Source organism: Coenobita brevimanus, chromosome 66 (assembly GCF_032717465.1).
Source record: "Coenobita brevimanus isolate Jiangsu-jjx chromosome 66, ASM3271746v2, whole genome shotgun sequence".
Taxonomy (NCBI): domain Eukaryota; kingdom Metazoa; phylum Arthropoda; class Malacostraca; order Decapoda; family Coenobitidae; genus Coenobita; species Coenobita brevimanus.
Genome location: NC_137019.1, coordinates 29,572,032 through 29,598,983, shown reverse-complemented (window position 1 = coordinate 29,598,983; position 26,952 = coordinate 29,572,032). Strand labels below are relative to the sequence as shown.

At 43.8% G+C, this 26,952-nt stretch overlaps 1 protein-coding gene across 1 annotated transcript in view; it reads left to right on the top strand.

Moving 5' to 3' along the window:
- The window catches only part of LOC145405326 (putative inorganic phosphate cotransporter), a 418,097-nt gene that overhangs the window by 244,629 nt on the left and 146,516 nt on the right, over window positions 1-26,952 (top strand). Inside the window, exon 7 of the mRNA XM_080276742.1 lies at window positions 24,510-24,642. Within this exon, the coding sequence (XP_080132868.1) occupies window positions 24,510-24,642 (133 nt within the window). The remainder of the gene's footprint in view (window positions 1-24,509; window positions 24,643-26,952) is intronic.

Genomic DNA, 26,952 nt, shown 5'->3' with positions numbered 1-26,952 from the left:
CTATCCATGTCTCCTGTCGGATCGTGGATAGTAAAGTGTTGCTTCACAACACTTGGGAGTACTCAGAGCAGAGTATTGAAGGTGTGCTGGTCCCGGGTTTCTTCGTCTGATTCCGGGTAGGCAGCAGTAATCAGGCTTCTTGCCTGCAACAGGGTATTATCTAAATCCCCGTCATAAGTAAAGCTATCCAATTTGGATAGAGCCACCACTTTCCCTAATGATGGGGTGATGGCTTGGACTGCGAACTTGGTGAAGTTCTGCCAGGTGAGTTCTGGGACAATTTTGTGTAATGTTAGCTGCGGCTTTACCCAGTAGTGGAAGTGTGACTGCAATTTTTTGTTGGTCATTATCGAAGCCAATATCCAATAAGGGTTTAACTATTGCAAGATATGTCTGTATGTCATACTGGTCAGGGTTAAACTTGGATAACTGGACGTGCGGTTTAGTTGCCATTTTTCCAAATATTTCCTATTTACCTCTCTTCTACGCTCGGATCTAGAACCACCGCTGGCCACCAGTGTAATGCTGAGTAGAATTTGGCTCGACTTCTCGTCCCAAATCAACTCAACACGGAGCGGGGTCCTCTTTCGAGACCGGAGCTAGTGCAATGAAGAGAGGCAGGACATAAAAACTTTCGGCAACACCATACACGTGTATTATTTCAGTTAGACACAAGACATTTCAGTAGACATTACATCACAATATAGAGCAATACAAAACCTTATCTAAAATATTGTGTATCTCGCAGGATACTAGCTTCCTAGATATTAATGACAATACAACAAATCTTAGTACTAGGAGAACAGTAAATACCCGTGCGCGCGGAGCGCGTGAGGGGAGAGGGGGGGGTTTGTGATCTACCAGAAAGGGGGGGGGAGATAGGGAGACACGGAGAGTGACTTAGAACGGCGAGGGGGAAGTTATGGTAATATTTAATGAGGCCCGATATTAACAAGGGAGTTCAGGTGTTTTCTGTTGGCAAGAATTCTTTGACAATTAACTCTGGTTCTTATTTGGACTTTAAGAGCGGGGGTGAGGAATGGAGAGAGTTTTTAGGGATAGCGTGCGGAACAGGGGAATATAGTTATTACCCGCTGTCCTCGTTGTTTTGGTGACACTAGGTTTCTGTCGGCACAACTTATATATTACACATCTCCCGGGTAGGTTATGTAGACTCACACTTCCCAACGCGTAACAAAGTCGGAACCCTCGTAAATTCTATTTCACTATATTACTCAGAGCTTAGCCAATAGCACTCCAATAATGTGTTATTCTTTCTTTGGGCTCTAGAGAGAAGTCCTTAGTAAACTCGGGATGACACTCGCACGTATCTTCACTTGAGGTCTCTACCCATATTCTCGCCCGTTAATGGAGCATTATGTTCTGGTTTACCCCAATGGAAATTACATGAAATTACTGCACTAGTCTTATTCTAAGAGGAAAGGAGTCACACTTAACCTACTTCACAATTACTACAGGATCACTCGTATCTCTCGTGGAGAGAAACGCGGTTACCTCAGTGATGATCCGGTCGGACTGAAGGCGTCGTCAGGGTAGGGCGAGCCGGGAGGGCACGGGGCGACTCGCTAGGGCGTCCTCTCACGTCCGGGGGTTTCCGGACTGGGCTCCGGACTGGGGCCGAAGAGGGCTAGGAACCTCTGGGTCAGGTCCCGGCGTCGCGGGGGCGTGGTGGGGTCTCGCCCGGGTGTCCTGGGGCGGGCTGGAAGAGGCAACGGACTGCGGTCTCCTATGGGCAGGGGCGCCGACGGGGAAGGACTGCGGCAGCGGCTGTCACGGGGGCCCGACAGGTGGGTCTTCTCAAGGGCCTCGCGCAGGGAACAGAGGCCGGGGGAGACAGGGAGGTCTTTCCTCCTTACTATACCCTGGGAGCGACCATCGATCGTCTCCACCGGGGTGCTGAGGGAGTGACCATGGATCGTCTCTACCTGAGCTTTCAGGGAGCGACCATTGATTGTCTCTTCCTGATTTTTATATGAGTGACCATAGATCGTCTCTATCTTTTTTTTATGGGAGCGACCATTGATCGTCTCTACCGGTGTGCTGAGGGAGCGACCGTTGATCGTCTCTACCTGAGCTTTCAGGGAGCGACCATTGATCATCTCTTCCTGATTTTTATGTGAGCGACCATAGATCGTCTCTATCTTTTTTTTTTATGGGAGCGACCATTGATCGTCTCTACCTGGTTTTGAAGGGAGCGACCGTTGATCGTCTCTACCTGGACACTATTAGAGTGACCATAGATCGTCTCTACCTTAGGGACGCTGCCTGGAGTACAGTTTCTGACTCCACCCCTAGCTAACTCGGTGATTCCGCCACACGAAGGTAGTGTCTTTTGCCTACGGTGGCGGCGGCGTGGTGGTTGAGTGTCACAAGGGCGCACGGCCCGGGCTGACGTACGCCGCTGTTGCCCGGAGTGGTGGTGGCTGGTGGCGGCTACCCGGGGTCCCGGTGGGGTGTCGGCATTCTTGAGGGCAGACTCCACTGCTCCTGGTCCGCCTCGATGTCGGGGATACTGCGGTATTCTCCGGAATATTCCGGAGAATCGATGCGGTCAAAACCACGCATTTCAAAAACAGTTTTCTTTTCATTGTTATTTGTCAGCGGCTTTAGATAAAATTGAAGGGGGGTCACGAGGCTGTTAAGATCCGCACAAGTGGGGAATGAAATAAAAATCTGAGAAACACTGTTTTAGATAATTCATCAATCAAATTCCAGTGTGATTCAGGATACCTCTGCACTGTTGCAGTACCATCGTACAGTTGGATAAGAAAAGAAAATATCAGATTTTTTTTTTTTTTCATACAGAGGGGAAAGGTACTAAATACATTTATTTCAAAAATACCAATTACCTCCTTTTCTTTCATTACCGTTAATCATCATCATTATCATCATTATATATGTGTGGTTCTCTCAGAGGTGCAATCACACCACGTGAGAGCAAGAGATTTTTCTGGTTTAACCCGCCCCATGTCAGACCTTTTTAGCCCTATGTGTCACCCCCGTGCCGGCCAATTTTCGATTTTGGGGGGGCCTAAATGATAGATTTTGATGTGAGAAAAAAAAAAAAAAAACGAATATCACCCTGAATAAACTTACCGGAGGTCAAAAGTGCGTTTTCTGTAGTCCCACCGCCCGCCTTTAGGTGTGTGTGTGTGCTCAGTAATCCCCAGCAGAGGTGAAAGAAAACCCGTTTTCTATTTAAGTTAAACTCAGGTATTCTTGCCAGCGGGACTCGGGGAAGGTATAGGAATGTTCTTTACACTTTTCTCTTCACATCATACTAAAAAAAAAAAAAATTCACGGGATTTCATAAACAAAGCGTCTTATTCTCGCAAATAAATCACTTAGTACTGCAACACCTGTCACACTACAGTATACGTATCTCTCACTGTGAATGTATTTTCTTACAGGGAAGAGAAAATGTGCATAACTTGACTTCACAATGTACAGCCCTTTCACTTACGATAAATTATTTACAACATGCCTTCAGTATACACAGACATTATAAGAGTATTTTTGAGCATCTCACTGTGAATACATGGTCTTACATTTACGAGAACATATGTTAAACTTGACTTCACTACGTACATTCCTTACACTTACGAGAAAATATTTATAAAATGCAGTATAGTGCCACAGAGGGCGGCCTAGCACCCCCAGAAGGAGCTCACCGAGGAATATCGACAGCACACCGGAACTCAGGGCGACAACGACATAAGTCCACCCGGGCCGTGCACCCCTATGACCCGGAGCTCGCCCGCCGCCACCATAGCAGGAATACAAGACTACCTTCCGGGCAAGCTGTCCCCAACCAACTTCGGGGTGGAGCTGTAACTCCAGCTCCAGTCAGTACCCCTGAGACGGCTGGTAGCCGCTCAACTCTTCTACAGGAGACAGCCTGCAGCCGGTCTGGAGGAAAACAGGAGACAGCCTGTAGCCGCTCCTGCCTTCGTTAGGAGACGGCCTGTAACCGCTCTGAAGGTGCCCCTAACGAGACGGCCTGTAGCCACTCAACCCTCCTGCAGGAGACGGCCTGTAGCTGCTTCAGAGGGAATCAGGAGATGGCCTGTAGCCACTCCCACCTTCATCAGGAGACAGCCTGTAGCCGCTCTGAAGGTGCCCCTGAGTCGACCTGTAGCCACTCCTTCCCCCAGGCCATGGCCAGTAGCCAGGCCTTAGTGACAGCCTGCAGCCGCACCCCCAGAAGGCCATGGCCAGTAGCTGGGCCCTACAGCAGGAGACGGCTGGTAGCCACTCCTCCGTCAGGTGTTAACTCCTGTTCATCAACCTACGACCCAGAGGGAGCCCCCAGCCTGAAGGAGTACTGGAGAGGCCCCGTGACTTCCACTGGGCTCTTCTCCCTGCAGCCGGATCCAGAGAGGACTCACCTGACGAACCCCAACGTAGACTGACGCCACAGCCCTCTCCTGACAGCATCTCCAAACACTGGGGACCGCAGCCCTCAGGACCTCCAGACTGCCCCCAGGACCCCTGGGTGGGACCTCCCTACACCCAGACGCCAGAGATCATTGTCCTCCATCAGGCGCCTGAGTGAGAAGTTCAGGCAGTTATTCGCCCCTAGCCCTGAGGGCCGTACTCCCGCCCCAAGCCCCGAAAGTGCAGGACCCTTCGCCACCCACAGCCCTGGATGAGAGAGGACGCCCCTATGCATGATCCCGTGGCCCCTGAACACAGAGGCCCCAGGTGGAACCCAACCCTATCAGTATGGAGGCTGGGTCACCTCTGCCACCCTTGTACCTGACCGCCACGACGCCCAGACCCGAAAGGAGTGACAGTGAAAGCACAGTGTCCGTGACTTAGTGACGTGAAGGCAGAGCAGTGAATTAACCATATAAAGGAAGTCAGTGAGAGAAACACCAATGACAATATACAAGTGTTAGAGTGAATAAAAGTAACAGTGAAACCGTGAACATGGCCAAGCAGTGAAATACGGGTCTATTACAGTGAATACGCTACCATCTAGTAATGCCGCATCATACTAAAATCCTACACAGACCCCAGTGTTATAGTAATAATTACCAACAGTGAAATTGTACCACCCACTCCCCAAACATATAACTTGGACTTCCTGCAACAATAGTATATAAACCTCTGCCCTAAGTGCTATTCACCTTACCAGACCTTGACCTGAGTAGTATCGTGCGTGATAATAATAACCCATATCTAGGCCTAAGAATTATAGTTGTCCAGTGTATCTGTATTCGTGACATCTACCTGTTCCACTGTAGAATTCAGTAATACACGTGTAACGTTGTTGCCTTGAGTTTTTGTGTCCTGCCTCTCTCCTATTTGTCTAAGCTCCGGCCTAGAAAGAGAACCCAGCTACACAACAGCCGTTAGAGGGATGGGAAGGCTCCCCTAAAATACCTAGCAGTACAATTTACAACATGCCTTCACTGTGTGCAGTACTTATAACACTTTCTGAGCATCTTTTTTCATACATGGAACACATTTTGTGTCTTTTTGTCGCTCGTGATTACCACACTATTGTTACTCAATAGTTAGCGAGAGTGTGGTACACCTCAAAGCATGGGAATATACATAGTCCTACGTCACACTCTGCACACATGTACCTTGAGTCCATCCGCTGAGTACATGGCCTTACAGTGCTGTTTGCACAGACATGACACCTCCGCTGGGAATTCTGACAAATTGCACTTAGAGGGACGATCCTGGGAAAGCGTCTAGCGGTGAGGAGGACAGGTGTGGCGGTGGCGAGCACACTTCTTTCTTCCCCATATTCACCCACTATCGCCCGCACCAGGTCACGAATATATCCCTCAAAGGTCTCCTGGATGCTAGTGGTATGTGCATGGAGATAGTGAGCGTTGAGAATGGTGATGTCGAGAAAGCGGAAGAATAATTTCTTATACCACTTCATCGTGGGCCTGGCACAGTCAACGCTGGAAATCATTGCTTCAGATTGATCCACCTGTCACATGTTCACATTGTATGCCAAGACAGGTTCTGGTTTCCAGAAGTGGCACCGCCCTTCTGCCCTATAATCTTTGCAGTCTGTGCGGTGTATGGGGGGGCCGATGAACAGATGAGAAGAGGAAGACTTCACGGTTGTGGTGCCATGCTGTGGCAAGGATATTATTCGCGTTGTCAAAAAAAAAACTCATTCTTCTGAAGCTTCCTCCCCACCTTCACCATGTGCCAATGGTTCTTCTTTACAGTGCCGCACAGACCAGTTTCCTGCAGGTGAAGGTACCTGGTGAGAAAGGGTCTTGTGTACCAATTGTCCAGGTACAGAACATGCCCAGGATGAAAGTATTCCTCGATCATCGTCTTTACCACAGCCCCTGACAGTCCCAAGTGTCTCTCTTCTGTGATGTCCATCTGAACACCTGTGCACAGGACTATGTCCTGCACATACCCAGTCCTACAGTCGCACGTCACAAAGATTTTGTCTTTTTCCTGGGATATACTGTTGGAAAGCAATATTACCTCTCCATAGCACGAGACTTTCGTCTATGACGAGGTCTCGGCATGGAGAGAAGGAGGTGCGGAATTTCTCTCTCAGTTGATCAAAAACTAAATGTATCCTCCTCATCCTGTCCGTGTTGTTAGCATTAGCTGGGTCAAGGGTGTCAAAAAAATGTAGGCGGCTCAGGATGTACTGAAATCTATTCCTCCCCATCACCTTGCCAAAAAATGGTGTTGCCATTACTCGATCCACAGTCCAATAGGAAGGAGGCTGATTTTTTTTTTTTTTTTCAATATCCCCTTCAAAAGAACAAGTGCTTGGAGTAAGTACATTTCATTGAGTGTCATGTCAGAAACATTCGGCTGTGTGGGGTCTGTGTTGTTCCCCCATGCTCAAATGCTGCAAAGGCGTTCGTAAGGGCAACAATTTTCAAGACAAAGTCCACAGGGAAGTAGTTTCTAAAAAAGTGCAGCCTACTTGAGCTAGGGGCGAGCACAGGAACAATACACCCGGCCACATTCTTGTGGGTGATCGGGTGAATGTAGGGGACAAAGTCGCTCCCATCCGTCTACTCACACGTCGTTTCCTCCTCATTATCATCATCATCATCGCCTCTGTTGTCCTTGGGCTGTGGGGAAGTGTGGGGAATGGGGGAACAGTTTCACGTGAGGTGCTGGGTGTGGGGAATGCTGGAAAACTTTGTCCTGAGGTGCTAGGCTGAGCTGGGTCACGTGGGGGCGAGGGAGAGGAGGGGCGAGGTTATTCACTCTCCCCCAACAGTGGAACTTTCCCAAATCAGCCCCTCTTCCTCCTCACACCTTCCTCACCATGTAGGGAAATCCTAGGCGTCCCCAGCTACCCATGAGTAGCTGAAGTGACAACTTTCTCCTCTCCTTCCTCCTCATTATCACGACGTGCAAGGCAACGATGTGCAGGTTGCCTCATTCCATGTGTTGCCTTAGCCTACCCCACATACCTTGACTTTCATGTTGAGGGAATTTCCTCATCACTACTGCTCTCCTCATCAGGCTAGACATAGTCTTTATCCCTCACGTCATCATCAGTGTAACTTTCCCCAGTGTAAGGGACCTTCAGGAGCTACTAAATCTCCTCGTCTTAGAGAATGCAGCGAGACATCACTGCACCAAATGATGGACACAAGCAGAATGAGGCAGAGCGAGCGTGAGGAAGGAGCATGTGGTTGTGTGGGCCTGATTGCCTGAGGCAAAATAGAGGAAGGGTTGCCCTACATCCACACCAATTTTTGTGCGCATAGCTTGAAAAATGCAGCCACAATGAATGTTTGAAATTTAAGCTGTTTTAAAATGGCACTGGCACTGGCTGCAGAATTATGTCAGACCATTTTAAAATGGCACTGGCACGCGGCGGGTTAAGGTATCTTTTTATGGCATGCTACTACGGAATCTGATGATTCAAGAAGCCAGTAAGTAAAGTCTGTGTTGATTCGTTCCCTCGAAGTCTTACATAATTATATGACTTAGTCGAATGTTTCTCACATCCTTGTAGCTGGCCTCAATAGGATCTTCAGATTCTTGTTCCACAGGAAGGCACACATTTTCAATGACATAGGAGGCATGCATCAGCATTTTATGTATAGACACAGGTATATAATGCTAGTCATAAAAATTTATAAACAACTGTGAAGCATCAGCATCATACTTTTCATATGCTTTAGATTCAATATCATATCCAGAGATCAGTGCTACAAGCATTACTGAGAATCTCTTGAGCAGCCTCTGCAATCTCTGATTATTTTTCATAATATATATATATATATATATATATATATATATATATATATATATATATATATATATATATATATATATATATATATATATATATATATATATATATATATATATATATATATATATATATATCATCATCATCATCATGATCTCCTTTCCCACCCAAGGGCAGGGTGAGGAGTAGCAATGTCCAGACAGCCCAAAATTGCCCAATCCAATGGGCCACGCTTCCATTCATTCATCATTCAAGCCCCCGGAATCCTGGCTCTATCGAATACTCCAAAAACATTCACCATGTTCTGTAGCTTCACATATATCCGACAGAGTCAATCCAGACGCTGCCACGTTAAAAAGGGGTGCCAAAAATCCCTGATCATGCACATCTCCTCACAAAATTCACCCAGCCAGCTCGATCTCTTGTCAGTTCCCTAGCCTCACCGACTTCCAAACCTCTCTTCCTCACACATTCATTCACCATATCTCTCCACCTTCTCCTTGGCCTACCTCACCTCCTCCCTCCTTCGAATTCGCTCAGATATACCTTCTTCACCACTCTATTGTTATCCATTCTCTCCACATGACCATACCAATTCAGTATGCTCTCTTCAATTCTGGTGTCCACCGACTTCCTCACTCTGCATCTTTCACGAATCACAATATTTCGTATCCTATCCACCCTCTGTAGTCCACATACGTTCCTCAGCAGTCCCATCTCCACTGCTCTTACTCTTGACTTTTCATTTTCATGCCACACCGGTCTCACATCCATATGTTAAAGTTGGCACTAACACTCCTTCATGTAAGCCTCGTGCAGCTGCAACACTGAAGCCTCTGTTTCTTATCAAGGCCTTCATTGCACCAGCTATTTTTCTTCCTTGTGTCACTCTACTTTAAACTTCTTTTGCACATGTTCCTCTCTTTTCTATCATTGTACCCAAGTATTTGAACTCTCTCACCAATTCTAGTCTCTCTCCATTCACTGTTACATTGCACTAGGAGTCACCTTCTCTCTTAATTACCATCACTTTACTCTTTTCTACATTTACTTTCAAGGAACGACGCTTACAGACATCAGCAAAACTTTGCACTAGCCTACGAAGTTCTTGTCCGGTACTTGCAAGCAGTACTGCATCATCAGCATACAACAAATTTGAGATATTCCATCCATCACCATTCATTACCAATGCCATCCCTCTCTCCATTACTCGTGTTTTCACTTCTCTCATCACTCCATCCATATATATACATTGAACAACCATGGGGACATCACACAACCTTGTCGCACACCCACACTGATTGTGAACCATTCACTTTTAGATGCCCATTAACCCTGACACATGCTTCACTACCATGATAAAAACTCTTGAGGGCACATAACAGCTTACCCTCTACACCATACATGCGCAAAACTTTCCACAATCCTTCTCTGTCCACTTTGTCATATGCTTTTTCCAGATCCATGAATGCCATAAACACCTTATGGTCCTTATCACAAGCCTTCATTACTAGCTGTCTCCCTGCAAATATTTGGTCCACACATCCTCTGCCACTCCCAAAGCCACCCTGATCATCACTCACTGAGACTTCTGATATCTCTCTTACTTTCTTTACAATATTTCTTCCATATACCTTCCCTACCACACTCAGTAAGCTTATGCCACGATAATTCTTGCACTCACTTCGTTCACCTTTATTTTTGTACAGGGGTACAATCACAGCCTTTTTCCACTCTGCAGGCACAGTTTCACTCATCCATGCCTTCTTACATATCTCCAACAAGCACTTCATTCCATTCCCTCCACTACATTTAAGCATCTCTGGATACACCTCATCAACCCCAGCTGTTTTCACATATATATATATATATATATATCTATATCTATATATATATATATATATATATATATATATATATATATATATATATATATATATATATATATATTCTTATGGCAAAATTTCTTCTGGTGTTCTGTTACGGTTTAAGTGACTGCTTGATTATAGGTGTGTGTTTCTTTCATGGAGAAGTATTTGTGGAGAACATCCTTTCTTGTCAGTTTTTGTATCTGTAAGGGAACCATACAGTACTTCAGACACCAAAATGATATTATAACTGGGATGAAAATAATATTGTACGGTTATAAAAGTTTTCAATTAATATTTTTTCTTTGTTTTATTTAAGTATTCATTTTTGAACACAGGAGTAACTAGCTGTTAATGAATTGTTGCCTTCAGCCGGGATTCACTTACTACAGTCACAAGATTCACTTGAAGAATCTTGAACATAAATACTTATCATAGTATCATCATTTTTTGTGGAAATTTCTTAAAATGATTTGGATGCTACGTGCTACCAGTATCTTTTGTAGAATAAAAAAAAAAATGGATTTGATACCCAATACTACCATCACTGTTTGTTGATATTTTTTAAAATGATTTGAATGTTATTATTATTTACTGGAATTTCTAACACTGTCAACTTGTTACTTGCTACCATAATTTTTTGTTGAAATTTTAATACTGGTCACTTTGTTACTGTCATTATTCTATGTTGAAAAATCTGTAATTGATCAAAATGTTAGTTGCAACTATCAATATTTGCTGTAATTTTAAATACTGGTCAACTTCTAACTTGCTACCATCATTTTTCGAGATTTTTTTTTTTTTTTTAATAATAATTTTGAATGCTTCTTGATAGCATCATTTTTTGTGAAGTTTCCATTATGGTCAGACTCTTACTTACAGCCATCGTTTTTTGTATAAAATTTAAAATATTAACCATATTGTTGCTTTCTACCATCATTTTTTGTTGAATCATCCAATATTGATCAAGTGAAGGTGCCCACAAGATGGAATGCTGAATCGCACCTGAAGGCCAGAGGGAAAGCACTATAATATTCTTGAAAAGCTGGATTTACTAGAAATTGCTCACTGTTTCTCATACCATAGTTCCGTTACGAGTCAGAGCTGCCAGTTAGCCTGCTATTGTGAGCATAGTTATTTTGTGAGTTGTACCTTAATTTTTGTGCTCTTGTTCTCAACATTATTTATGTGACTGTTAAATTATGTAATTTAATTAAAGTTTCTATGCTAAATAATTTAGGGTGTTATGCAGTGTATGAAAGCTCTGGGATGTTTTGGATGTCTCCGAGTTGGTAACTGTTGTAATCTTCGCTCTCTCACGAATACACGAGAACTGTGGAAAATTGTAGAACACTCTAGAATAGAGGAAGCTTACATAAGGATGAGGAAGAGACTAGAGCAGTTCAGTCAGTTAGAGTTTCGTTTGAGTGTAGTTATGTATCAGTGCAGTGCAGTTTGTATACTTTCGGTACTTGTGAAAATAGTGAAGCGTTGTTGGCAAAGAGTGAAGTGTTATTGCAGTTTGTGTATCTTTGATGCTTGTGGAAACATTGAAGTGAAGTTGGCAAGCATGAAGTGTAATTATCTGGAAAATAAAGACAGTGAACTTTAGAAGCCAGTGTTTATTTTCGCCTCAGCTGATCTTGTGTGCTGTACAACGAATGGCTGACCATAGGAAGAACAACTCACTGGGCAACGTCCTTCCTTTACTAATCTACTGCTGTTGGGGCCTGTGGCAGTGTGGGACGGCGACGTAACACTGGTGTCAGGAGTGAGATTATATTCTTAATCTTGACATGGAGCAAGGGGGTGTACAGACAAGGTCCCAAGCTGAGCAGGAGGAAGAAATGTCTCTGGCGGCAATCGTGAAGCTATTACAAGCACAAAATGTACAACAGGCACAGAAAAAAGGACAGAAAGAACTGAAAGAAGAACTACAGACCCAAAGTGTACAAATGCAGGCACAGAATGAAGGACAGAAAGACCTCAAAGAACAATTACAGGACCAAAGTGCACAACTACAGGCACAGAACGAAGGACAGAAAGAGTTCAAAGAACAATTACAAGCACAAAGTGTACAACTACAGGCACAAAACGAAGAAATCAATGAACAGTTGCATGCACAAAGTGAAGAACAGAAAGAACAATATGAACAGCTTCAAGAGGCATTGCAGGAGCAACAGAGGGAATTACAACTGAAGACAGCTAGATGCTTTCATGGCGGAAGTGAAGGAAGAACAAGAACAACTGAAGGAGGAGGAATATGCTGAGCTACGGCAGCAGAAGCATGAGGTAAGCAATAACGTGACGGAGTGCAAACAGCATGCAGGCGACGAGCTGAAATCAATTAATGAGGAAATAGTGACAGAGAGACAGCATTTTTTTTTTTTAATAACAGAACGGAGGAAGGAAAAAAAATGAATAAAAAAAAAAAATCCATACACCAGATCACTGGTGTCCTCTGTTCATAAAATATCTATAACAGTTAGACTTGAACAGCTGTGGGTTGAAATTTGGAGGGAAACAACTCTGGGGAAGCGAGGTCCAGAGAGATGCAGTTCGGGGAATAAAAGAATTCTAATAGGTAGAAGTTCTGCAATATGGCTGAGTGACATTCCAGTCATGAGCACTACCAGATACCCATGTAACACGAGGGAAGGCATGGAGAGGTGGCACCATGGACGCAACTTCGTCTGAGCATTTGCCAAAAAAATATCTAAAATAATGCAAGGGGGGCAACATTCCTTCTTACTTGCAGGGGAGGTAGTTTATTTGTAATGGCAGGGTTGTTAATGATTCTAACAGCTTTGTTCTGAATTTTGTCTAGTTGTTTTAATGCAACCTTTCCACATCCATTCCACTAGGGTGAGCAATATTCAAGCTGAGAGTGCACATGACTCTTATAAATTATAGCTAACTGCTCATCAGTGAAGAAGTTATGGACCCTGTACAATAATCCAAGTTTCTTTGAGGCGGTTTTAGCAAGTGATCTGCCATGAGAGGTCCAGGTGAGGGCATTGTTAAGTGAGACACCAAGAATTTCAATACTTTTGGAGATGGGAATATTAGTATCACCGAAGGTAATATACGAATCTGGCAATATCTGTATATTAATAAACTGTATATATTTAGTTTTACTAGCATTAAAAGAGACAAGGTTGTTTTGTCCCCATTCACTGATCGTAGATATATCATGATTTATGGAGATGGTTGTACTGAGTTGAGAGGTAGAGATATTAGACTTTGTAATTGGGTGTCTAAGAGTGAATGAACTATGTAGCGTTGAATCATCTGCATATGAGTGAATGGGATTGTGGGTGACAGATAAGAGATCATTAAAATGAACCAGGAACAGGGTTGGCACCAGAACTGATCCCTGCGCCACGCCAGCGTTAATTGAGTGGATATTGGAATATACATCATCTACTTTTACTCTTATTTTCCTGTCACTAAGATATGAAGAAATCAAAGGAACAAAAGACGTTAGTCCATAGCAAGGGAGTTTGGACGGCAGGGAACGGTGCCATACTCTGTCGAAAGCTTTAGAAATATCAAGAGCTACTGCATGAGTTTCTCCATGTAGATCAATTGATTGATGGATAGTATGAGTTAGGAGATTGAGTATGTCAATGGTGGATCTTTCGTGGCGAAAACCATATTGTTTATCACTAATTAAGTTGTTGGATTCAAGATGTTTAACAATGTGCTTATTAATTAAAGTTTCAAATACCTTACCAAGAGAAGATGTGACAGCTATTGGTCTGTAATCAGAGGGGTCAGACGAACTTCCTTTCTTCGGAATTGGGTGGATATTGGCTTCTTTCCAAGAATTTGGGAATAAAGAAGTACGTATGCATAGTCTGAATAATTTAGCTAGAACAGAGGCAAGTTCAGGAGAACACATTCAAAACAATTGGCGGAATTCCATCTGGGCCTGGAGCTTTGTTGGTAGGTAAATTTTCTAGGATGGATTTTACGTATCTTGTCTGTATTTTAAGTGGGGCAATTTCGGGAGAGTCAAGTTCTAGTACTGGGACATTCTGGCTGGTATCGTCTATGGTAGAGTTTCTGGCAAATGTACTGGCAAAGATATCTGTTTTCCCACGCGGGTCATTTGTATTGTTGCCATCTGAAGATTTTAGTGGGGAAATGAAAGATGACTTATTAAAGTTATTATTGACAGAATTAAGAGTTGACCAGAATATTCTATTGTCATTATGGTTGTTAAGTAGTTTTGATGCTTGCACGTGGACAACCAACTGAAGATTAGTGAGGGAATAGTCGTGGAGTGCAGACAGCATGTAGATAACCAGTAGAAGCATGTAGTCGACCATGTAAAAATAATTAGTGAGAAAACTGAGGCTTTAGAGAAATATTGCACTGCTGAGCCTCAGGTTAGTGTACATGGAGCATATGAAAAAAATAAACAGTGTACTGTACGGTGGATCTTGACGAATCCCAAACATCTAAAGGGCTGAATAATCAGAATGCAGAAATTTTAAGTCCTGGACTTAATCATGATGCCCCAACTTTTAGGCCCCAAACTAGTGAAGTGCATGGCTATTACTGAGGTCAAATTAAAAAGAAACCACAGGTCTTTGATAACAAAGTATCTTGGGAAGCTTACCGTGCACTGTTTGAGTTACTTGCTGATCAGAATGGTTGGGATTATAGGCAGAGAGCAGTGCAGCTTGCTACTAACCTTAAGGGTGCCGCAATGGAATTTCTGGGCCAGATTTCAGTGGCAGAGAGGAACAGTTACCAGTCCTTGGTAGAAGTGCTGGGGCACAGACATCAGACCATGTACCAGACTGAGGTTTACAGAGCACGATTCCAGAGCCGTGTACGGGCTCGAGGCAAATCCCTACAGCAGCTTGCTCGTGACCTGGAGAGTATGGCATACAAGGCATACCCTGGAGCAGCACCTAACCTGTTGGCCATTCTTCTGAGGGACCAGTTCATCAATGCTCTTGGTAGTGCAGAGTTGAAAATGCAAGTGAAGCAGACACAACCTAGAAGCATGCAAGAAGAATTAGCCAGGGCTCTAGAAATTGAGTCCTATGTCAAGTCCAGTACATCCACTTTTCAGGCAGGTCATAGTGCAGGACTCAAGGCAAGACAGGGGGTAGGTTCGTGAAGTGGAAATATTTGAAGGAAGTTGTTTATACTGTAAAAGCCAGGACATAAAAAAGAGGAATGCTACAAATGGAAGCAGGAACAGGAGAAGACCGGAGGAGGTTGCTGGTTCTGAGGGAAGCCGGGACACAAGAAGGAGGATTGTTACAAATGGAAGAAGGAGCAAGAACAGACCAGTGCTAGGAGATCTTCAATTTTAACAAAAGTGTGTTGGACATGTAGTGAGGTGGGACAGTTCAGTTCTGAGCATCTGAAGAAGAAAATGGAGGATAAGAAGGCTGCAGAAGACCAGAAAAAAGCAGAAAACTAGGGGAGGCTGGTGTTAAGGGGCAACCACCAGCTGACTTTTCCCAAGTAGCTCCACTGCTGAGAAAATGCAAGAGATTGGCAATCGACAGTGTGCAAAGACGGGGGAGTTGATTGATGGTTGTGTTTCCTGGTGATTGATTCGGCCTCAGAGCAGACTTCTGCAAAGCCTGATCTGTTACATCATCGGTATCTGCCTGAGTCATCAGAACAATTGTGTGGCACAATTGGGTACTGCACAGAACTGAGGGGACACTTGGATGTCCGGACTGAAGTGGTAGGGGAAGAGGACACGCTTCTAGTCTATGTAGCTGAGATGGAGGATCCTTGCCTTCTTGGTCTGGATTATCTGATGGCCATGGGATGTGAGCTGGACTTCTGCTCCACGAAGCTAAAGGTCCGAGGAATGGTGGTTCCTGCCACGGCTGTGAGACATACCAGTTCAGGTGGTGAGGTGAGGGCACACCGTGCTGCAGTGATACCCCCAAGGTCAGAACTACTGCTCCAGTGCAAGGTGAGTGGCTCTTTTGGCATCTGTATAGGGGTTGTGGAGCCTGATGTATGGTGCAAGACAAAGGCCAGAGTGATGGTGGAGAGAACTTTGGTGGAAATAGGTGCAGGTGAAGTGCCGGTTGTAGTGGACAATTTCTCCCGTGAGCCACAGATCATCGAGGGAGAAACTGTGGGACTGTGCCAGGTGTTGGACCCAGAATGACATCAGAGGAAGGCCTGTAAAAGAAGCGTGGTCAAGGAAGATGGGTACCTGCCAGACCACTTACAATACCTATTTTCAGGAGTTGCCAATGCCTGGATGGCTCACAAGTGCTGAAGTTGAGACAGCTGCTGACGAAGTTTGCTGATGTCTTTTCCACTGGAGACATAGAACTGGGGTGCACTGATCTAGTGGAGCATAATACAGACACCATGGATCCCCGCTTGATTAAACAGCCAGCGTGGAGGATGGTACCAGCACCAATGGCAAGAAATGGAGAAGGTGATGGAGAATCTCCAAAGTTAAGGAGTGATAGCAAAGTCCAACAGCCCTTGGGCATCAGTAGTGGTTCTGGTAAGGAGAAAGAATGGCTCAGTAAAGTTCTGTGTAGATTATCAAGCCCTGAATGAAGTGACAGCGAAGGATGCATAACCCTTGCCAAGGACTGGTGACCCTGGATGCTCTGTCAGGTGCCAAGTGGTTGTCCACCCTAGACATAAAGGCAGGATACCACCAGGTCAAGGTTGCAGAGGACAAGGAGAAAACAGCCTTTTCATATGGGTGGCAGTTTAAAGTGCCATTTGGCCTATGCAATGCCCTTTCTACTTTTGAGCATCTCATGGATCACGTATTGGAAGGCCTGCGCCGGCAGACGGCTCTAGTCTATCTGGACTATGTAATTGTGTTTGGATGGACTTTGACCCAGATGGACTTTGACCCAGAAACTGGGGAGGCTGTCGGAGGTGCTTAACAGGTTCCAAGTAGCATACCTCAAGCTGCACCCCAAGAAGTGCTACTTGTTCCAGAATTAAGTACCTGGGACACATTGTAGGCAAGGGCGGCTGATGATGCAGTGCTACTTGCAAATATAGACAAGGACCTGGTAGACTAGTGCGGAGTTTTGTAGTTGTTTGTGAGCATCTTGCCATGCGAGTAAGTGTAGAAAAGTGTAAAGTGATGGTTATTAAGAGAGAAAGTGACTCTCAGTGTGATATTACAATGAATGGAGAGAGACTGGAAATGGTGAGAGAGTTCAAGTACCTTGGTATGGTGATAGAAAAGAGGAAAATGTAGGAAATGTAGGGTGACACAAGGAAGGAAAGTGGCTCGTGCTATGAAGGCCTTGATAAAAAACAGAAGCTTGAATGTTGCAGCTGCATGAGGCTTCCATGAAGGAGTGTTAATGCCAACTTTAACACACGGATGTGAGACTATGATGTTGCATGAAAATGAAAAACCTAAGGTAAGAGCAGTGGAGATGGGACTGCTGAGGAATGTGTGTGGAGTACAGAGAGTGGATAGAATATGGAATAATGTGATACGTGAAAGATGCAGAGTGAGAAAGTCTGTTGACACCAGAATTGATGAGAGTCCACTGAGATGGTTTGGTCATGTGGAGAGAATGGATGACAATATACTAAAAAAAAAAAAAAGTATATTTAAGCGAATTTGAAGGATGGAGGAGGCGAGGTAGGCCAAGAAGAAGGTGGAGGGATATGGTGGATGTGTGTGAGAAGAGAGGTATGGAACTTGGTGAGGCTAAGGGACTGACAAGAGCCTGAGCTAGACGGATGAATTTTGTGAAAAGAAGTGGGTAACAGTGACCTTCTAAGCTGTACATCTAACTATATCCACTCATATGCTGATGATTCTACCCTTCATCTTTCCATTCGGTTCCCACAGTGTCCAACTCAGCAGTTGTTTCAACAAACAAGGGATGAGGCAATGGCACACCCAATGTCTGACTTGGCTTGTATCTCTGACTGGAGTAAAAGTAATCTAGTTGTTTTTAATGCATCAAAGACTCAGTTCTGATACCTATCAACTTGACAGAATATTCCACAGGAGTACCCACTAATGTTTCATAATCTCCAGCTCACTCCTGCATCGTCCATAAACATACCTGGGGTTTCATTATCTCTAGACTTATCTAGGAAAGATCATATTACATCTCTTGTAAAATCTGCTTCCAGGAGACTAGGTGTGCTAAGCCGACTCTGTGCCTTCTTTACCCCTGCACAGTTGTTGACTTTATACACTAGTTTTATTCGCACCTGTGTAGAATACAACTCTCATGTGTCGGGAGGCTCCCCACATACAACTCTTCTCAAAAGGATGGAGTCAAATGCTTTTCTTCTCATTAACTCTCCTCCTCTTATTGGCTTCCATCAGTCTCTGCCTCTTCACCTCACAGTTACATCATTATCTCTTTTTTATCGCTACTTCAATAATAACTGCTCCTTTGAACTGTCTGCTTGTGTCCCTCCACCTCTACGACGTGCGCATAGCATCCGTCTGGCAACAAAGATCCTTTGACTAATGCAAGAAAGCCTTGGTTTAATCACGCTTGTTCTAATGCTGTCCGCAACAAGAAGAGGGGCCTATAAAAGGTACTGGAGCCAACCCACCCCTGAGTCACATATTTTTTATGTTTCTGCCCGGAATCATGCTAAGTCTGTTCCTCGCTCTGCTAAAAGTAATTTCATCCGTACTACATGCTCTCAACTCTCCAACTCGAATTCTTCCCGCTCATTCTGGCACCTTGCCGAAAACCTTTCTAACAATTTCACCTCTCGTCCTTCCCTCCTCTTTTCTACTCTGATGGCTCTGTAGCTATTTCTTCTACTGATAAAGCAGATCTCTTCGCTCAGACTTTCTCCTCCAATTCCACCTTAGATGATTCCGGTGCTATTCCTCCATCACTTCCTCCCTCCGACTTCCTCATGGCTGACATCAAAATTTCTTTAGCTGATGTATTTTCTGCCATCACTGGCCTCAATACTAACAAGGAATATGGGCCCAATGGAGTCCCTCCTGTTGTCCTCAAGAACTGTGCTTCTGTGCTTTTCACCCTGCCTAGGCAAACTCTTTCACCTCTGTCTTTCAACTTGTATCATTCCTTCTTGCTGGAAGTTTGCTCTCATTTAGCCAGGCCCATAGAAGGGTGACCATTCCCAACCCTCTAACTATCGTCCAATTGCTTTAACATCCTGTGTCTCAAAAGTTTTCGAGTCAATTCTTAACAGAAAAATTATGAAGCGTCTTTCCTATCACAACCTTCTTTCTGATAGTCAGTATGGGTTCCGTCAGGGACACTCCACTGGCGATCTTCTCGCCTACCTTTCAGACACCTGGTCATCCACCTTTCGGGACTTTGGCGAAAACTTTGCCATTGCACTTGACATCTCAAAGGTTTTCGATCGAGTCTGGCATAAATCTTTAATTTCCAAACTCCCCTCTTACGGTTTCTATCCTTCTATCTGTGCCTTTAGCTTCCTTTCTGGTCGTTCTGTGGCTGTTGTTGTAGTGGGCCATGGCATAAATCTTTAATTTCCAAACTGCCCTCTTACGGTTTCTATCTTTCTATCTGTGCCTTCATCTACAGTTTCCTTTCTGGTTTTTCAGTAGCCGCTGTTGTAGAGGGACCATCGTTCTTCTCCAAGATCTGTCAACAGTGGTGTTCCTCAGGGCTCTGTCCTATCACCAACTCTCTTCTTTTTATTCATCAATGATCTAAGCTGTACATCTTACCCTATCCACTGGTACGCTGATGATTCCAACCTTCACCTTTCCATTCGATTTCCGCAACGTCCATCTCAGCAGATACTTCAACAAACAAGGGATGAGGCTATGGCACACCTAATGTCTGACTTATCTCGTATCTCTGACTGCAGTAAAAATAATCTTGTTGTTTTTGGTGCATCAGAGGCTCAGTTTTTACACCTATCAATCCAACAAAATCTTCCACAGGAGTACCCATTAATGTTTAATAATATCCAGCTCATTCCTGCATCATCCTTGAACATGCTTGGGGTTTCATTCACTCGGGACTTATCTTGGAAAGATCATATTGCGTCTCTCGTAAAATCTGCTTCCAAGAGATAAGGTGTGCTAAGCCGACTCATACCTTCTTTACCCCGGCACAGTTGTTGACTTTATACAAGGGTTTTATTCGCCTCTGTTTAGAGTACAACTCTCATGTGTGGGAAGGCTCCCCGCATATAGTTTTTCTCAATAGGGTGGAGTCAAAGGCTTTTCATCTCATCAACTCTCCTTCTCTTACTGGCTCCCTTCAACCTCTGTCTCTTCACCGTACTGTTGCCTCTTTATCTCTTTTCTATCGCTACTGCAATTGTCACTACCCCTCTGAACTGTCAGCTTGCATCCCTCCACCTCTACGATGGGTGCTATGCACCCGTCTATCAACAAACTCTCATCCCTTTTCTGTCCAACTCTTTGATGCTAGAGTTAACCGTTGCTCCCAGTCCTTCATTTAGGCAACAGGTCAGCTCTCGAACTGTCTCCCTCTGTCTGTATTTCCTGCTTCCTATGATCTTCGGTCTTTCAAACGCAGTGTGTCCAGGCCTGTCGAAATGAACTGATCTTAAATTTGGCTTTCTTTTTTCTTTTTTTTTCTTTTTCTTGGAAGGAGCAGTTTTGTGGGCTCAGCCTTTGGTTCCTTTTTCCTCGCATAAAAAAACAATCTCATCCCTTTTCTGTCCAACTCTCTAATGCAAAAGTTCACCGTTACTCCCAGCCATTCATGTATGCAACAGGTCAGCTCTGGAGTTGTCTCCCTCTGTCTGTATTTACTACTTCCTATGATCTCCAGTCTTTCAAACGCAGTGTGTCCAGGCATCTCGATATGAACGGATCTTGAATTTGGCATGTCAGGACTCCATATGATAAATACAAATCATAACAGAAAGCATGATGGATAGATAGATAGATAGACAGAACACCAGACAAGGTGTGGGAACGGGATAATAGCTTGCAACTCTTTAAGTGAAGGAATGTTGATCGTGTACCGGAAGCAGTACATACACACAGACATACAGTATTCTAGAAGCTTCCACGACAGTAGAGCACACGTGACACGACCCCTGCTACACAAGAATGTAGGATTCTGAGCTCAGAAGGAGACAGGCCATAGAACCGACAGGTAGTAGGGAGAAGGAGGCTAGCAACATTGGCGAGAGAGAGAGAGAAAGAGAGCGAGACAGGGAGGTAGCTAGCGGGACTCTATACTTCACTCGTGTATGAGAGACTTTGTTGATATTTCCAAGACAAATAAAAATAGTCTCATACTAATCTTTACCTCTCCTGTCATTGCATGACAAAAGGGAACGAACATTATCTACTTACAAAACTACTCACGTATAACAACCGCTCGTCCACGAGTCTAATATATGTTTGACTGATCTACAAAACTCACTACAGAGTTTCTACAAAGTTTTTGTAAGAGGCATTCTTTTGTTTGTTTGTTTTTTTTCTTGGAAGGAACGACGTGCGTGCTCCTGGCCTTTGGTTCCTTCTTCCTTGCATAAAAAAAATAATAAAATGTGTATAATAGTATGTATAATTTCAAAGACAGTAGTGTGACCTGCATCACAGTAACTCTTTAAAAGACCGTTTTTTTTTAGCCTGTGAGTTTTAAAGTTTAACAAATTATCTCTAAGTCGAAAAATTTCCCCAAAGCAGCGCCCTCCCTGCCCCCCCCCCCAGGTGAAGGCCTGGCCCTCTTTTGGCCTCCTCACAATTGAGACTTAGTTATCGTACGCCATTGATCCCTTCATGCGGTGACACGGCAGGTTGTACTGTGCCGGAGCTCACTCCCACCTCAAGGAGAATCGATTTCCTCAAGAATTTTTATTTTATGAGGGAGCTAATATTGAGACTCGTTCTCCTCTCTAACCTCTATGCTGCCTTGTACCAGTGTGTGGAGTGTGATGTGGGGTTGTGCCTAATCCCATGCTTTGAGGAATATCACACCCTCCTCCACTTCTAAGTGTTAGAAACCTGCGTTATGTACAAAAGAATACGCCTATGAGTGTTACTGAAATGAATATTTAAGTTAGTGTAAGTTATTTCATAAGTAAATTTAAAGTAAATATAAATTAGTGTAAGTGATTTCATAATAAATGCAGTGTAAGTCCTTCATATATAACTTGTGTAATGTGTCTTGTGTGCTCCAGGAAAGACGTACATAGTGAGTACAAAGAAGGCGTTGTGCGAGAAAAGACACAAATGTAAATACACCCGTGTGGGCAAACACTTATGTGAAAACTAGAAAATCCCAAAATATGAACATAATCGGAAAAATGCCACTCACCCACTCGAATGTAGTAATGCACCTCACCACGTAATTATGCTTGGGGGCAGTTCCCACGTCATCTACATACCTTCCGAGAGTGTTCCTGGTCATCTGGGATACTTACCCATGAGGAAAGCAATGATCTACCTCAACTTGCTGGGTGTCGGCGGCCCGATGAAGTCTACGGGCGTTACTCCGAACGTTTCAGCCCCTTGCTGAGAGAGAATCGACCTCAAAATCTAACTTTTAGGCCTCTGTGAGTACTTTTATGGTTGTTCTCCATGTTTTCTCGTCATTCCTAACCTATGTAGCCAAAAAAAAGGTCGAAATTTGGCCGGCACTGTGGTGCAATGAAGGTCCCGTGTCGGCCAGCATACAGTGGGTAGGCCATAAAACAAGACATCTAATGGACCGAATTTTAGGGAATAAATTTACTTACTCCTGTTTTGGGGAGTCATTCCACTGGGGCTGATAAGAACGGGGATGCATAAATAAAGTACATGTGCATTTTTTTTCCTATGCATTCAGAGAAAACATAGAAACTGCATATCTAATCCTGCGATGTGCATGCCGAATTGAAAGAATTACAAAATAATATTACTGCGTCATGCAAGAAGCTACCATGCCGTTGTAAAAGCCCCATGAGTGTAATGGTGGCATATGTGAAGGAGTGATATCTTTGGATGCACTCAGTGAGTCGTAGCAGCAGCAGCAGCAGTAGTAGTAGTAGTAGTAGCAGTAGTGGCAGTAGTAGTAGTAGTAGTAGTAGTAGCAGTAGTAGTAGTAGTAGTTGTGGTAGTAGTGTATTATTATCATTATTATTATTTTGTACATGGCAGTCCATTCTGAAAAATAATATCTGTCTTCCTTCCTCTATTTTGTACTGTTTATAAGTTTTGGATTCGGGCTTGCACTCATAGTGAAAAACTTAATATAGCTGAAAACATTTTCTTAGAACCAGATGAACTAACCTGAGGATTTCGTTGAAGCCCACGTGCTCACTTTCCCCTATTTCTGATCATTTTTATTTTTTTGAGGAGGCTGACCACTGGTGGGGTCACGCTTCCCAAATATCGTATCACAGATGAGTCTACTGTACAATATGTATTAAGATATCAGAGCTATGTCTGCACCTCTTTCACTGTTTCTGAGAATATATAATCTGGTGAGGGGCAGACCCACCTTATAATTATGGTTGGAAAATTGTATATAGTGGACGACCTTTGGAGTAACCCAACGAAATCACCCGGGGAGCTTCATGCGAATCCATCAAACAGTCTAGGAAGAATTAAGGCACAGACACACAGACAGACATGTCTGTAATGGGAGAGTTGCAGTAAACTGATGAAAATACTTAGGCCACAAATAGTCGCGATTTAGGCAGAAGAGATTAATTCGCGGTAAGGGAGGTAGAAGAGTTAGGAACCGTTAACAAAATTATGGCAGGGGTAGGTTTATGTTGGTTCTGGAAAGAAGGGGGAGGGAAAGTACACATCTAATATAATTGCAGAAGTGTGACCATGACAGGCTGGGAGTGATAATAACAGCTGGAACATGTACTGGAAGGGAATGGTGAGCTAGGAGACCAAAGAGAAGAAAAACTATTCACCTGAGCTCTCTCAGGTCTACACATGAAAAATTTCACCCCTATCCACCAAAGTCATTGTCTGGGACTGCGTATGAGATCTGTGTTGTGGCCACTATCTACCATGTCTCTGGGACGTTTTTCGGGCCTGAAACATTCTTCTGATATTGACACCTTACTTTGACGGGAGTGAAGTTTCTCCTTATTACAGTACATTATGATAGGATTGTTGGGTTTGTTGAACATGAATATTGTACCAAGCTGTGAGCAACGGCTCTTGCCACGTTACACCTGAGCACCTGTGTAACTGCAACTGAACTGGGTGACGGATGAGGAGAGGGAGGCAGAGCTCTTATGACTTTTTGAATAGGCAGGAAGTAGGAGCGGGATTAGTACAGCTGTGGAGTATTTTTGGAGTAGTATGTAGGTGGGAAACCGAGGGGCAAGAAGTAATGAATGGCCAAAACAAGATGGTCTTGAGAAAACCTGTGCATTTGAATATTGCTAGAAGTTAAATATTTTCACAAAGCAATGGGATACTGGAAACTAACATTCTTTGCAATTAACAGAATGGGGTGAACTCGGCAATGCCTTATGTGATCCAGCTGGTGACGTCAGTGGGCTGGGGTGCTCTCGTTTCTGTCCTCTCTACCAGGAACCTCATCTCAGTGGCAGTCGTCAGGAAACTCTCCACAGGCATAGGTGATGCATTTGCCAATATTACGTTTTCTTAATCTTTTCATTTTGAATAACCGTTTTCTTTTTAGAAGTTTTTTTCAGCTGAACATTACGTAGTTAGAGGATCATTATCATCTTTATTCATCGTTTTATCTCGTTTTAGCTCTTCCCCCCCTCCCCCGTAAAAAAAACAAAAAAAAAACTGGGTGAGCATTATCCATAAACTGAAAGAGAGAGAGAGAAAAAAAAGAGAAAAGGAAATTCTTAGAGAACCAAAAAGAAAAGACCATATATCCATTCTCTAATCATGTACTTTGTAAGTCTGAATTTCTCACTTCAGTCCACTGGCCTAGGCAGTCTAGACTCGCCAGCTTCACCTGATTAACTTATTCACGTAGTACCTGTGTGGTAGAGCCATTTCACTGAAGACCAGCTTAAAAAAAGCAATTAATCCTTGACATATGAACTTCCATGCTCACTTCATTCATCCATTTCTTTCATTTTTTGCAATGTCATCGTGTATTACTTGCTTTGTCACATATTTACCACAGCAAGTACTCTTAGCTTTCCACCCTCCCTCCTGCAGTCAGACTCACTCACATACAAATTTTCTTCGCCCTAATCATGTATACTTTTAGACCGTACCACCTAATGACACATGCATCTATTACCACCAATAGAGTTGTTAATTCCATATTCATCAGAACGCTCTACATTACTTATCTGTACTAAAAATGTTGCTGTGTCCCTCCCTCCTCCCCCCCCTCTGTGTGTGTGTGTGTGTGTGTGAAAACTTTCTGAATCATCCTGCTAGTAGAGTTCGGTGGATTTGTGTGAGTGGGTGGGTGATCGAGTGGGTGGATGGACAGGGGAAAATAGGTTCAATGAGAATGGGTTCATGAACAAAACAGGTAAATGAAAAGGATAGGTAGTGTACATCCCTGCGTGAAATTACTTTTTTTTTATGTGACCAACTCTGGGCATAGGCTTCACAGCCTGCTTTCAAGGCCCAGTAGTCCTCCTACGTACCGTACACCTCTACATGTCACCACTTCGGCGCTAACACCCACCGTCCATACTGAATACATGCTAGGGCTGTCTCATACAGGACTGGTGTATTGGTATTAGCGGGGGTATTTTTACATGTCGGCGGGTCTTCTGGTAGGTCAGTAAAGTCTGATTTTATGAAATTCAAATCCTTAAACTGTTCCCTGCCCCAGCGGGATTAGAACCCGGGTCCGTTAGGACTGCAGGCCAACTCTCCACCTATTGAGCCACCACTTGAGCAAGGGATGCACCATAGTCAAAGCAATGCATGATATAGGCAAAAAAACAAAAAAAATTATGTTCGTTAGTGGCTGATTTAAATGTTCAGTCAATAGCTGAAGCTGCATCTTGTTTGAACTCCCTGCTCATTGTGATAATGCAGGGTTTCCTTGGCTGCCTACTTGTGGTCATTAATGATTCTCATTACGCCTCTCTGCTTGTGACTCATAGTAGTTTTTAATTAATAGATGTTAAAACAAAAGGGGCTTATAATATCCTATGTGTTTATGAGGCGCTCAAGGAATATTATATCTCTCTTGTCCTAATTTATTAAAAATTTTGATAGTCCTGGATCAGTTGAAGGTTGTTAGATATTTCTCCCTGCGATTTAAAATTGCTCAGGATCTCCTAAAGCCCCAACGACTTCGTATAAAAGACAAACAAAAGACTACAGTATATCATCCAGTAACCTACAAGTTGTCTCAACCCAGCACTGGTCCTCCCATCCTTTGCACCACATAGAAAAGATCTCTTTTGCGTTCTTTGTTTTATAACCTGTGCAGAGAAGAACGTATTTGGCCACTTTACCAGCATGGCAGATAGTGATTATCGTGTCTTCATTCAGCTGTGCCAGTTGCTTGACTTTCTGTACGTGTCTTCTCTGAAGTATGTCGCTGTTTGTATTTTCCTCTCAGAAGTTCAGCATGGAGTCCTTCGTCGCTCTTGAGTTTTCTGCTGTTGGTGAGCTGGTGAATATCGTCCAGGAGAGTTTCAGTTTCCAGGCCCTTATGCCATGGCCTTGGTTTGGATGGATCTAGCAATTAAGATCCAAGTTAAGGAACTCCTCTTGATATTCTGATGGGGTTTTGTTTGTGAGGTCGAGATAAGTGATAGTGTTGTCCGGGAACTATAGCTGTCCTTCGTTAAAGTGGACGAATTATTTGTGGGTCTTGTTCTCAGTGATACATTGATGTGCTCAGTTCTTCATGCTGGGTAAGACTGATCTCTTCTCAGGCCTCTTGTTGGAGATTGCATTCGTTCCATCTTTGCTGGGCGTCCTGAAGGTCT